At 45.7% G+C, this 14,823-nt stretch overlaps 1 protein-coding gene across 2 annotated transcripts in view; it reads left to right on the top strand.

The window, feature by feature from the left end:
- The window catches only part of WWOX (WW domain containing oxidoreductase), a 980,664-nt gene that overhangs the window by 253,120 nt on the left and 712,721 nt on the right, over window positions 1–14,823 (top strand). For both annotated transcript variants that reach the window (XM_047835363.1, XM_047835364.1), the window contains exon 6: window positions 231–319. In XM_047835363.1, coding sequence (XP_047691319.1) covers window positions 231–319 — 89 coding nt within the window. The remainder of the gene's footprint in view (window positions 1–230; window positions 320–14,823) is intronic.

The following is a 14,823-nucleotide window of genomic DNA, read 5'->3' as shown; positions in this document are numbered from 1 at the left end:
ACAGCACAATCCCCAGCCTGTGGTTTTAGCGGATTCCCAGCCTCACATCCTCCCAAACTTGGCAGTAAAAGCCCTGTTCTTCCATTCATTCCGATGATTTATATTCTCTCTGGGCGTCTAATATTAAACAGGGGAATTCCAACATGTTCCATAACACATTTACTGTAACTTGATACCATGAACTAAACTTGCTGTTATTTATCATTTCTTTTTATTTTCTCTCATTCCAGCACAAAGCCAAGGTAGAAGCAATGACCCTGGACCTCGCTCTGCTCCGTAGCGTGCAGCATTTTGCTCAAGCGTTCAAGGCCAAGAATGTGTGAGTGTTTCAGTGGAGGGTTATAGATCATAATATCTTGCTATTGTAATGTCTTTATCAGATGAACACAATTGGGAGAACGCAAGCACAAGGCTGTTGTGTTGTCTTGGCATCCAGGCGGCAGGCTCATTTATATTGGCCCCGTTAGGGTGTCCCATATTTTCTTGACTTCTTGAGTCACCCTCATTATGAGATGTGCCTTCAGTTTAATAACAGCTCCCCCCCAATAAAAATGGAAAGACACTGTTGAAGCACTAGTTAAAGTGGCTAATAAAAGCCAGCCGATTGTACGATGCATCCTGATTACAGACATTTTGGCAGTGCGTCTCGGGATCGAGGAAAAGCGTGTTTTAATTGCATCCGGGAATGAGTAGCCTCAGTTACCCAGTACCGCAAGGGGGCCGAGAATCGAGAGCGTGAGAAGGTTCCACCGTATCCACGTGTGCAGTGAGCTTACGTGGCGCGCCAACGTGGCTCCGACACATGGACTCACGTCGTGAGAAACTCGCTCCTTCCTCTCCTTCTTGTTTATAGTCTTTCAACACGCCCGAAGGAGGAAGCCTTAGCTCAGGGCTGGCGAGCATTCATGCCACCACATGCCGGCCTCCCTTTCTATCAGAGACACAGCGGCCCTCAGACCCGGAGCCGGGGAAAGCAATGGAGGCTAGCTCAGTTTTAATTACGATATTTTGTTCCCAAGGGTTTATTTGTATGGTTTCCTCACATGGAGGGCCACCAGTAGTGGTTTCTCGTTTGACACAGTGGTTTAAATTTCATTAAAAAAATAACTGCATTTAATTTTTTTTTTTTTTTTTTTTAGTGCATTGATTTGGACATGAGGGTTAAGTTAATGACAGTTTACATAGTGCCAAGGGTACAATAGTTCCACAAGTGGCCCCAGAATGACCAAATTTGGAGAAGGCTGACAAATGACCCGTTGTCTTTGGGTTAGGCTCTGTTGGGAAGCAGTCAGTGGTTTTCTAGTTCTCCAAGCAGATGACGGATGTTGGCAGAGGCATTTGAAAGCAGATATTCCAAAGGTGCTGGCCTGTGGCCAGCCCCTGTTGAGTCTGCCTCAGTTTCTCACTCTGCTCTTTCACACTGCCAGGAAGTCTGTTCTCCCAAGCCCTTTCGGGAGCTGGCAAGTGGCCCGAGTCCTTGAGGCTGACACACAGAGTTGGAGTTGGTGGCGGAGTGGCTCCATCCCCGTAAATGCAGGCCCCGCACTCACAGAACGGCTGGGTAACGTCCCCACCAAGCCCGCAGACCTGGCTGAGTCTGCCGTGCCTGTTCTGTGCCCTGTTTGGCAGTTGCTGGCTGCTGGCCCTCGCTGCTGTTTTCCGGAGGACGTCAGGTCCCGTGTGCCCCAGTCCCTCTTAAGACGATTGCTCGTGTCTACCTCCTCCACTCGTGTCTCCACTTGCTTGTTCACTTAACACACATTCAGTGAGTGCCTCCAGGGCTCTGGCCCCTCTTCTGGGCTCTGGGAAGGCAGCGGGGGCCGCGAGAAGCCCACTTCACCTCAGATGAGCCGTAAACCTCAGGTGCCAGCAAGCAGTTTCGTTGCTGAATGGCTAACTCCTCAACCTGTTACTTCTGTGGTTGTTTGCAAGGATAGCAGTAGTCCCAGCAGCAACAGCGAGCAGTAGCCACTCATTTATCGAGCATGCGTTGTGGGCCACGTGTCAAGAACCTTCCTGCGCATTTTCTCCCTGACCGCTGGCTCCTAGTCTGTTACACGGACGAGGGGAGCATGACTGGACGCGAAAGGCTGGTTACGGGGGGCCCCGCGGCTGGGAAGCAGGAGGGGCGGAGGGCCCCTGCGGCCGTCACTCCGGGCCTCCCCTCACCCACCGCGCGGTCCTGTCTTCTGCTTGACTTGCGGTGGAAACTGAGATCAGAGGCGGGGAGTGGCTCTCGCAGGGTCACTTGGCGGGTCAGGTGCAGCCGTGGGACTTCCGTCCGCTTCTGACTGTCACGCTGTCCCTGACACGGAGAGGCTCTGGCAGAGGCTCGCACAGGCTGCCTCGCTCGGCTTCCTCGTTGGATGCGAGCGGTGCTGAGGCACGCCAGCTGTTACATAATGGGACCGCCGTCCAAGTCCTAACAGGACCGTCAGTTAAAGGAGTTCAGACATCCTCACGTTCAGCTGCCTTTTGTAGTCCCCCCGCCCTCAGATGCACCTCTTTTGCCCTAATCCCAGATTTTGGCAAATGGCTGAATTTTTGTCCTTCTGGGTTCAGAAACGAAGGCGATTTTCCTTTTTAGCAAAACCCGGTACCGCAAACCTCTTTTTATACGTCTCTCGAGATGCAGTCTTTCACACGGCTTAGAGCAATATTGTGGTGGCGAAAATATGCATAAAAAAGTGAGTGATTTTACTTTTGAAACACCGCCAGGGCGAAGTCTCTCCTGGAAAGGCAGATGACAGCTTGGTACTTACAGGGCTTTAGATTCCGAGCGCTGTCAGAAGTGAATTTAAGTACTGGTGACTAGGCTGCCAAAAAACACGTGTAGCCTCCTCCTTCTCATCACCGCCCATCTTCAGACATTAAAATCTCCTTGTGTGTAAAACATAATGACAAGTGAAAGAAAGGCTGCCGGTTCAGAACCAGCCTCCTCTTGGCGCCGTTGGACCGAGGAGAGGAAAAAACCCTCACGTCGCAATTCCATTGGACACCCCCATCTACCGTAACGTTTTCAGGCGCTTGGGCACACCAGCAACACGGTCAGGCTCCTTGCTCCCGTGCGAGTTCCCCCCGGATCCTGCTCCAGCTCACGTGAGCTTCCCCGCCCCGGGAGACGTAGTGTATTGTGCAACCCAACGCAGAGAAAGCTAGAAACAGATGCTCAGCCGAAACGCTGGTGAAAGATGCGGTCCGTCATCCTGCGGGTCCGCCCTCCCTCTGCCTTCGACCAGGAGATGTGGATTCAGCCTCCTCCGGGATCTCTGCGGAGATCTGCTTCTTTGCAGGGGTGGGGGGTGGGTAAGGGGTGGAGATGGTGGTGGGAGGCACTCTTAGAATGAGCGCTGCTGATGATTATATGCAATCATAGCTGCTAGTCGGCTTGTTGATTATTCTGTGCAAGGCAAGGCGCTAAGCACCTACACGTGTATTCTCTCTTTACTCCAACCCTAGGCATTAGTCACCTTTGTCTGTAGTTTACGAATGGAAAGGCTCCAGCCTTTCACAGAGAGGTTAGATCAGGTTTCCAGCTGCAGCCAGTGGTGGATCCGCAGTGTGAGCCCAAGTGTGTCTGAATCCACAACTCTCCTTCTTGCTATGTCTCATGCCTCACTCAGTCCCACCTTTTAGTACGGATTCCTGTACTGGGATGTATCTGAGTAAGAAGTTGCTCGAAAAGCTAGCAGCTTAAAACCATTAAAACCAAGAAACATTTTTATTTTCTCTCTTTCTTTTTTTTTTTTAAATGTTTTTAAAATGTCTTACTTGTTTTTGAGAGATAGAGCATGAGCCAGGGTGGGGCAGAGAGAGAGGGAGACACAGAATGCAAAGGGGGCTCCAGGCTCTGAGCTGTCAGCACAGAGCCCGACACAGGGCTGGTGGGTGAACCGAGAGATCATGACCTGAGCTGAAGTCGAACACTCAACCGAATGAGCCACCCAGGCGACCAATCTATTCTCTCTCTTTCGGTTTGTTTAGATCAGTTGTCTGTTCAGACTAAGTGAATGCACTTTATAGGTTTCCCCTCAAAAAAACCTTCTTTTAATTAATGCAACTTACTTGGTTAAGGGACAGGGTTGTCCTCTAGAGTTTTCTGTGTTCTTTACGTCAGGGACTACATCCCTGTGGTGCCATTTATCGTGTTCTTTTGTTCTTTTGTCTCCCAAGTTTCTTGTGAAGTGTAGGTAACTCTAGTGGCTTGGTCCAGTGCCTCTTTAATTCTGGGGCAAGAGTGCTGCATAGGGACAGCATAGTCTACCATGGAGAGGACAGACATGGCTACTTGCCAACGCCAGCTTTCCTGGGCTCAGCACGCCCTGACCCCTCCATTCCTCTGCTCACCTCCATTTGGATTCATTCCTTCTGTTATTCTTTACTCAGTCTTCTGGGTGGTCAGGCCCAGAATCCTCCTCCTGCTTCCAGACAGTTCTCCCCAGAGTTAGTGGTGGTGGTGGTCGGCCAGTGTGTCTCAGGTCGAATTATGTTGGGCATTACTGGAAAGTTCCAAGCCAAAGCCTGTGGTAAGTCCCAACCAAACTGAATTTTGAAGGAAATTTTGTTTAAGCTGCAATCCTGGAAAGCAGCCAGGCTCCACACCGCCTGGCAGGCAGAGGCATCCGTCAGAGTACGAAGAGCTGGGACCTTTACTAATCATTCAGACCCAATATTGGCATTTTCTGGAATGAGCTCTGCCACGATAGTTGGTTGTTTGTGCTGCTGTGACGCATTTTCATTCCTAGTTTCTAGCTGCTTGGCTTACTGAAAAGTGCGTATTTTCACCAGCTGCTGGACCTCGGAGCTCTGTAGGTTTTTTTTGTTTTTTGTTTTTTGTTTTTCACAAGATATTATAACGTTTGAGTTCCAGATACTCCTGAAATAACGGACACCTCGATTCCAATCCTGAAATCTTAAGAGTTACTAATGGCATCTAATCTAGGAAATTCTTGGCTGGGATCCCAGGTACCAATCAGCTCTTACGCTATTGACCAAGGGTTTTGATTTGTTCTGGAAATTAATTGAAATCGATAGTTCATATTAAAATAATATACACAATTCTGAAGGTTTCTAGAACTATATTTTCGATCATGGATTTCTACACTTCCTTCTCAGCTTTCTGTCTCCAGTATAGTTTAAGGAAAGTAGACTTTGTTTCATTTAGAAAATAATACAGAATAGTGACGTTTTAAAAAAAAGTGCTAAGAGAACAGTTTTCTGTTCTTTATTTTTTAAACATTTGAGGGGGACAGTCTTGAACAAAGTTACTTATTTTTACTTTTTACTAAATTGCTTTCAGAATTTGAATCTACTAATCCCAGATATAATATTCTTGGATTCTTATTCCAAATTTTGCCATCTCAAATCTTTCTATGGAAATGGGTGGGCCATAAATTATAAATAAATTCTACATTTTGAGGGATAAATTACCCCGAGGACCGATGTGTAAATTACAGCTTAATCTTTCTTTTTCTCCTCAGCTCAATTTTAAGAATAATGTTTTAGCCGACATATCTGCATTGCTCTTTTTACTCTTTGCTCAACATGAGAAATCCATTTCTGGTTTGCCCAACCGAGGATTGTATTGCTTTTCTTCCCAGTATGAAATCTAAAAGAAAAGAAAAAAGGAGAGGCAGATTTTGCTATAATGAACTCTCTAAATCTAGATCTTAATTATGACTTTTTAAGGAAAAATTTAAAAAGGCTACAAGTTAATTTTTTTCCCATCCCATACATTTTCCATCTTAGGATGTTGAAAATTTATATTGTGAAGCATTTACTATATCTAGGGATATCAGGGAAGAATGAGTCCCTCGTAAGGAAATTCTTTGCCTTCTCAAATTTAATTCTCTAAGCATCTTTTTATATAATTCTTCAAAAATTTCAAAAGCATTTTATATACTGTCATTTCTTATTAAACGGGGCACCTGGGTGGCTCAGTCAGTTGAGCGTCCGACTTCAACTCAGGTCATGATCTCACAGTTTGTGGGTTTGAGCCCTGCTTTGAGTTCTGTGCTGACAGCTCAGAGCATGGACCCTGCTTCAGGTTCTGTGTCGCCCTCTCTCTGTCTCTGCCTCTCCCCCGCCCATGCTCACTCCCTCTCACTTTCTCTCTCAAACATTAAAAAAAATTTAAATGAAAACACTAACTCCAAGTAGTATAGTGTAGTGCAGGGGCCAGCAATCTCTTACATAAACGGCCAGAGAGTAAGCATTTTAGACTTTTCAGGCTGTAAGATCTCTGTTGCAATTACCCAGCTCTGCCTCTGTAGTGTGAAAGCAGCCATGGACAATATTTCAGTGGGTGAGCATGACTGTGTTCCAATAAAACTTTATTTAGAGGAACAGACGATGGGTCAGATTTGCATAGGGGCCATAGTGTGCTAACCCCTGGTGTGGAAAGAATAGAATTTTGTGGCTCAACTGAACTTAGATTTAAATCCCAGCTCTACTATATACTAGCTGTGTGGTCTTGGGCAAACTCTTGGCGTCTCTGGGCCTTACTTTCCAGATCTATGTAAAGTAGATTGTTACATACCTTTTTCATGGTTGTTGAGGAGGAAAGCCATGATACATGAAACAACAAGGCACATCTCAGTGCACTGTCTGTGACTATTATTAATTTGTATTTGTTGCTTTTCTTGATCTTAAAATGATCTGAGAGGTTTTTAAGAATACCTGCAGTATGATAAAATAGAAAGAAGAAATCTGCTGGGGCGCCTTGGTGGCTCAGTCGGTTAAGCATCCAACTTCGGCTCAGGTCATGATCTCCCGGTTCGTGAGTTCAAGCCCTGTGTTGGGCTCTGTGCTGACAGCTCGGAGCCTGGAGCCTTCTTTGGATTCTGTGTCTCCCTCTCTCTCTCTCTGCCCCTCTCCCACTCACGCTCTGCCTCTCCCTCTCTCTCAAAAATAAGTAAACATTAAAAACAATTAAAGAAATAAGAAATGTACTTCCACAGAGAAAGGGGATAAAAGCAGACTAGTAAGATGTGGCCCTAGCCAAGCAGTGGATCTTAATAATCTTTTGAAATCCTTAAAAATTGGACCTCAGAATGAGCTTTGAGATTCCTGGCAACCAAGAGAAGGGGGAAAATGACCTTCATGTTGCCTGCAAGCTGGAAGCATGACAAGATCCAAACAGAAATGATTGTCATCATCGCAGCGCTCCGCTGAGGATCTCAGAGTAAATGGCTAGATCTGTTTTCTTTGCTATTGCTACATCTGTTTCCCTTGGCTTTCGGTAGCTTTTCCAGATGACTAGTGTTGCCATAAGAGCATCCTGCTTTGAATGTACAGGTACAGTGGGAAGGTATAGTGGGACCTTCTGAAAATAATCAGCCTGTATCTTCTGTGGTACCAAAGTACCCATCTGCCTTCTGCTCCCCTTCTTTTCTGTGTGTGTGTGTGTGTGTGTGTGTGTGTGTGTGTGTGTGTGTGTGTGTTTTAACTTTTTCCCTTCACATCGTTATTTATTCGGTGTTTACAATGGTCCAGGAACTGGGCTAGGCACTAGCATTACACCATTTGCTGCCTCACTTCTACCCAGCCTTATTTCTCTCTTAGAATATTTGTGAAGCTTGAGGATTTTTTTTTTGATAGCTTTCCATGATGACTCTCTTCAAAAACAAATCCTTAGTGGAGGAGAATATTTATTAAGTTAATTAGGGGCCACATTGCAATTAAATTTGTCAGAAAAAAAAAATTCAGTGAGGCTTTGACCGTCATTAAAAGCCATCGCAGCTAAGGAATACATGAAACTGTGTTCGAATTAACCACAACGATGTTTGCAAAATAAACAGTTTTGATTTCCCAACAGATTTCTCAGTTCAGCCATCACTATCATGTTTCATGACATCAAAGTGATATATGTTAATTGAAGACACACACAAAAAAACTTCCCTTCCAGGAAGAATAAAAACCCAGCTTTGGAGGACAGGTACAATTACTCTGTGGCTGCCTTCTCCTACGCTCACCATCCCAGCAGTGTATACATAGCTCATGTTATGTCTTTAGCTCTAGTAAATAATATTAATTTTATTGCTGGTTTTCAACAATGAACGCTTAAGTCACTGGACTAGAGTAAAAGTCAGCAAAGCTTTTGCATAGAGAATCAGGCAGATACATAAAAATCTATTCTAATATTTTTGCCTTTGTCAGCCAAATGGTCTCTGTTGCAGCTAGTGTTGAGTGCATCTTGATTGTTGAGTGAGATCTTTGTAATTCAAAAGTAGCCACTGAGAAGTGAGAAATGACTGGGTGTTTTTCTGTGTTCCAATAAAACTTTATTCATAAAAACAGGAAGTGGGTTGAGGTTGGGATTTGGTCTGGGAGTTGTGGCTTGCTAATTCTTGGGCCAGAACCCACTGTCTCTTGAAATGGGACTTATTTTGATAGCATCTTGTCTTACTATGAGAAATACATGCCGTTTTTCTTAGAAAATGGATTATGTTAGCCCGATCAAGATAAATAAGTATATATAGCCAGCATTTGTGTACTTGGTTAATTTCAGCCCTGCAGAAAGTACTCTGATACTTAGAGGCTTGGAGAAAAGATAAGAATTTGAATAGAACGGCGTGCTCTGCTGAGGTTTGGAAATACTGCCATATGGGAAAGCAGGTCACCTAAGACAACTAAGTGTTGTTTAAATACTAAGACACTGAAGTCCTAATTGAGGCTTGGAACCGTGTAATGATGATGATGATAGTAATTGCTCATATCTGTCACCTATTTATTATGTGTCAAGCACTGTTAAGTACTTCTGTGTCGTCTCGTTTTATCCTCACTAGGACTCAGGGTAGGTCACAAATGGTGGAAGAATGGCGGTGTCTTAGGGTTCAGCCTAATTCAATGAGCAGCCACATTTCATAGATCAAGATATCAAGGCTTAAAGAGATTAAGGACCTTGACCAAGGTCATGCTCGCCAGTAGGGAGTGAGGCTACGAGTGGGTCCACAATCTGTGCTGCCTCTGAGCTCGGCTTAGACAGTAGTTTGGAGAATCAGGAAGATCTGTCTCATTTGGGAAATGCATCATGCAGGACGCATTGCCTCCAAAGGCAATTTGTCCCATTAATAGGATGGATGACAACCTCTGCCTCCTGGGACAATTATTAAGGTCACTTCAAGGTTGAAGGAGACGCTCCTTCCAGCCAATTTGCTATCACCAAGAGGAAGTCATTTTGCTGAAATATGTAAAAGGAGGTTAAGCCCAATGGAAGAGAAGCTCCTGCCTTCAGTTATGGAACTTGGGCTGTTTTCCACCAGACATAGAAGGGGTCTTGTCTGCAGAGTCAGGGTAAGCAGAAATGGCAACTAGTTACTCTCGTTTGCACTTGTCTTTGTACATTTATTCCAGATGTCAGTGTTCATTTCCCCTTACTTCCCACTTGCCTTCATCATGATGCTGATCAGGTAGACAGAAGTAGACCAAGGGGTCATTTTGCTATTTATGCCCCTGAACTGCCACCGTGATCACTCTCAAACACAAACCCAGCCCTGACACTGTCCTGCGGAGGGAGGGACCTTTCGGTGATGTCTTGCCACCTGAACTGCCAAGGCTGCACTTACTTGCTGGTGTGGCCTCCCAAGGCCTCTGGGGTCTGGCCCCTCCTCCACCTTCATGTACCGTTGTGTCTTCCCAATCCCGTGTCTCTGTACTCTGCGTAGGGAGATGCTGAGAGGCTCTGCCTCCTGATTCTGGGCCTGTGCTCCTGACTTGAGCCCCTCCTCTCCTACCTGCTCACTGTCCACCACCTGCTCACCGGATGACTTTGTCGCATCCTGTATAGAGTCTCCATGTTCCCTACTCTCACCTCCACACCATGGTTGAATTGATAAGTCACTTCTCAGAGTATCAATAACACACGCCATCATCACGCTTGAATCCTTTGGGGATGCTTTTTTCTCCACTGATTTTTCTTTGTGGGGCTCATCCCCACAGAGGCAGCAGCCTTGGCTAATTCGTCTCTGGATTTCTGTCCCACACCTGACTGGCGTGGAGACCACAGCACATTCCTTAATCTCTCCCATCCTCAGTTTCTTCATCAGTACAAGTAGGAGATGATGGCAATCCCATCGTGGGTGGCTGAGAGGATTAAATAGCATGATGTCTGTAAAACCTAGTACCTGATGCCTGATAAACATTTAATAAATTTTAGCTATGTCGTTGCTATCACTGTCATCACTCTTTGTGATGATTACATACATATACTGCCTTATAATAAGCTCACAGAAATGGATGGATAGGGTGGGTTGGGTGGCTGGGAGGGAGAAAGCAAGGATAAAAATGGAAAACCACAGTTCTCTTTGGTGACCCGAACTCTGTTTTCAACGTGCCGATTCTCAGCCATTCCCAGTTCTTGAACTGATACTTCCATGGGTGTTATTGAGGTTATATATTTACAGATCTTGGGAAGCAAATTTTAAAGTAATCATATATACACTAGCTCCTGCAGGCAAAAAACAAAAACAAAAAAAACGAGACTAAACAAAACCATACCATAAAAGTTCCTTTCTGGGAAACCATGGGCTCCCCTGGTGCAGGGCAGACCACGTGGCCCTGGCGGCCTGGCATCACGGGGTGTGCACAGGGACCAGCACTTTCTGGGACCTGCCAGGCCTGTTCTTTGACTTGTGCTGAGACCACCCTCCTAGTCGTCTACGCAGCAAGCCCGTGATTACTCTCAGAGACCTCTGGTTTCTGTAAGACTCAGGAAAAACGTTTCACTGCCTGTGGTCGAGAATGTTACGTCCCGTCTTGGCTTGTGAACCCAGCTTGGGTTTTCTCCGGGTACCGCCTAGGCACCCCCATTGTCACGTCCGAATTCTGCTTTTATAGAATTGACATGTGGGGGACGTGTGCTTCAGCCCCACAGCGCTCATGTTTTAATAACGTGGGAACCGTATCTTTTCCCCAGTAAACTGTTGAGAAGCTAACTCTTGTCAGCCCCAAAACTCGAATATACATCTGAAATAAATCAACGGTGCTGTGCCGCGGCAGCCTGCTGAAAATCCCCAAGGAAGATGATATTTTTAGTGGAACTACCTGTCACCACACTGTGTTTTTGATATTGTGAGTCCTTTGTTTTCTTTATTTCGTAAAAATCTACCCAACACCTTGTCATTCAGAAAAATGGAAACAGATCCTCTCAATTAGCGGCAAAAGTTCTTATTTTGCCTTTCAAAAGCTTCTACTTCTGTTACAGTTCAGACACCGACTCGTAATCAAAAAGATGTTTTAGCTGACATTATGCAGTAATTGATAACCAAAAACAGAAAGAAGAAAAGGTTCGTGGTTGTCTGAGAAGCACAAGTAATGGGAAGGTTGACAAACGATGTGGCTTTGGGAAACGGATCTGGGCACGATGTCTCCGCCTAAAAGGACAGAGGTGTTTCAGTTTGCCACATCATATCTCCGAGCCCCCGAGGGACCATCACCCATGGGTCTCAGCTCAGCCGTGCGTGGAGTCAGCTGGGCACTGTTAAAAAACGCTGACGCCTGGCTGCTACTCCCATTCTGACTTCCAGTTTCTGGGATGTGCCCTGGGACTTGGGCCGTTAGAATCTTCCCAGGCGGTTCTTGTGTGCTCACTGGGGCTCACTGGGGCTGGAGTGGTGGTTATCATTTGCCCACCTGGAGTTCAGCAGGGATAATTGCTTCACCTCTTCTGCTGTCATCCCCTCCCTTAAAGCAGCTCAGAGCATTGACAGAGGTCTCTCACAGACCACCATTAGTGTGGTGTCAGACCAGCTCAGGTTCAAAGCCTGTCTTGACAGCGTAGGACCCCGAGCAAGTTAACTTTGTTTCTCTGACCCTCCATTTCCTCATCTGTGAGATGGAGTGCAATGGAGGGTCTGAGTTGCATTCTGAGGATTAAAAGCGAGAAGTGTTTATATGTCAAGGGTGTATCTGTGTCTGGAGAAGAGCCCATCTGTGGTAAAAGGTGGCTGTGCCCACTGTTGCCTTCCACGATGCCCAGTGCAGAAAGCTCACGGAGGTGGGGTACCTGCAGGGGGGCTCTGGGAACTCAGAGTGAGGAAGCCGGGGTGGCTGTCTGCCCCGTGTGATGTGCCCCTTTATGACAGGGCTTGGATAGATACTGCCAGGGTTTGAAGTTTTCGGTTGGTCAAAGTGCCCTTCTCCCCACGACACATATTTGTTCCTCTCACGTCTTGTCATGTGCTTGCTGTGTTTTATGTAGCTACTCAGAAAAGGCAGTTCTGAGACCCGACCCCTGGACAGTCAACCCGTCTGTCCTGAATGTAGCCATACCACCTCTCTGGAAGACTTTCTCAGGGTCTTTCTGTAAGATTTCCATAAGTCTTCAGGAAAAGTTTTGGGATTCTAGGGAAACATACAGAATAAAGCACAAATGAACCATAATTCCACCATCCTGGACACTCCATGTTGACAGCTTGATGTACCCGTTTTTATTCTGTGTTCATAGTTTCCTGAAAAGAGAAAGTCTGTTTACATGTATTCTTTATGCATTTTTAATTGAGATCTAACTCACATGTGATAAAATTCACCCTTTAAAGTGTTCAGTTCATTGGTTTTTAGTATATTCACAGAGTTGTTCAACTGTTACCACTGTTGAATTCCGGAACATTTTCGTCATCCTGAAAACAAACCCTAACCCATCAGCTGTCACCGTGCAGTTCCTCTCCATCCCAGCACCTCCCTGGCAACCCCCAATCTGCTTATGGTGTCTGGATTTGTGGCCTTTTGTGTCTGGCTTCTTTGACTTAGCATAATGTTTTTTTATAATTTTTTTTTTCAACGTTTATTTACTTTTGGGACAGAGAGAGACAGAGCATGAACGGGGGAGGGGCAGAGAGAGAGGGAGACACAGCATCGGAAACAGGCTCCAGGCTCTGAGCCATCAGCCCAGAGCCCGACGCGGGGCTCGAACTCACGGACCGCGAGATCGTGACCTGGCTGAAGTCGGACGCTTAACCGACTGACTGCGCCACCCAGGCGCCCCAACTTAGCATAATGTTTTTAAGATTCATCCATGTTCCGCACGTATCGGCCCTCCATTCTCCTTTTTTTTTTTTAATTGCCAAATAGGATTCCATTGTATTGATATAATACTTGCTTTATGCATTCATCAGTTGGTAAACATTTGGGCAGTTTATACCTTGGGGCTATTAAGAATAATGCTTCTATGAACATTCGTGTACAGAGTTTTGTGTGGATGTGTACTGTCATTTGTCTTGGGTGTATGTCTAGGAGTGGAGTCGTGAGGTCATGTGGTGACTCTACGTTTAACTTTTTGAGGAACCGTCAACCTTTTCTATAGCTGCTGCACCATTTTACGTTCCTACCAGCAGTGCGTGAGTTTCCGGTTTCTCCACAAACTCGCCAACATTTGTTAGTCTTCCTCATGTTCTTCAATTACAGCCATCCTTTCTCATCGTAGCCACCTTAGTGGTTGGGAAGTGGTTACGTTACATATATTCTCTTATAATCTGTTTTTCTTCATTCTTTAAAGAAATTTTTTTTTAATGTTTATTTATTTTTGAGAGAGAGACACACAGAATGCCAGTTGGGGAGGATCAGAGAGAGAGGGAGACACAGAATCTGAAGCGGGCTCCAGGCTCTGAGCTGTCAGCATAGAGCCCGACGCGGGGCTCGAACTCACAGGCGGTGAGATCGTGAACTGAGCCAAGGTCAGACGCTTAACCGGCTGAGCCACCCAGGCGCCCCTGTTTTTCTTCATTCTAAGAACACCATGGGAATTTTTTTTTTATGTCATTAAACAGATTTTTTTTTTAAGTTTTTTTTTTTTTTTTTATTTTGAGAGAGAGAGATGCATGTAAGCAGGGGAAGGGCAGAGAGAAGACAGAGAGAGAGAGAGAGAGAGAGAGGGAGGGAGAGGGAGAGAGAATCCCAAGTATGCTCCACGTGCTGTCAGCATGGAGTCCTACCTGGGCCTTGAACTCACAAACTATGAGATCCTGACCTGAGCTGAAACCAAGAGTCGGACTCTTAACTGACTGAACCACCTAGGCGCCTGACCAAACATATGTCTATAGCTTGAATTTTAGGGGCTTTACAGTAATCCATTGCATATATGTAAAGTTATTTAACCAAGCTTGAATTGTCAGATGCTAGGTCGACTCTCATTTTTTTTTTTGTTGCTATTGTAAGCACTATGGTAAGGTCCTGCACATACCTCCTTTTGGATCTCTTGTTTCCTTAGGATCCATTCTTGCAAGGGGAGTTTCTGGATCAAAGCATATGAATATCTTTTAATGCTGCTGGTGAATACAGCCAAATTACCCTCCAGAAATGCTACATGTAACTTTTTCTCATTTCTTTCTTAAACACTGGGCAATTGCTATTGAAATCTGAAATATTTATTTAATGGCCATCAACTGTGTATTATCAAGTGCAAGGCTTCTGTTCGTTAGTCCCTGAAATTCTCTTTTCAGTGACTGATTCATGTCGTCTGTGCCCATTGTACCCAGGGGGAGGAGAAACCACTTCCTGGTGGGGGCAGAAGAGACATCCTAGGTTTTCCTTTATTGGTGAAGATGCGTGGGGGAGCTCACTGGGGCTGAGCAGTCTGGGAAAGTGGACAGAGCACTGCGCTGGGAGTCAGGAAGGACTGGCCGTCTCCCAACTCTCTCACTATCACTATGACCAATTCCTAGCTCATTCCTTGTCTTAGATGGCGGTGTTCTAGGCTCCTCCTTGGGTTTTCTCCATTGTAGAAGCACAGCTCTGGCATGTGACTGTGTTAATTTTTCAGAAACTTTCTCAGGCTCAGCTCTGCTGTGACACCTACAAGCCGAACTTGCCACCCTATTAGAGGGAGGC

Source organism: Prionailurus viverrinus, chromosome E2 (genome assembly GCF_022837055.1).
Source record: "Prionailurus viverrinus isolate Anna chromosome E2, UM_Priviv_1.0, whole genome shotgun sequence".
NCBI classification, from domain to species: domain Eukaryota; kingdom Metazoa; phylum Chordata; class Mammalia; order Carnivora; family Felidae; genus Prionailurus; species Prionailurus viverrinus.
Note: the sequence above shows the minus strand (reverse complement) of the source record. Positions and strands in the feature narration are given on the sequence as shown.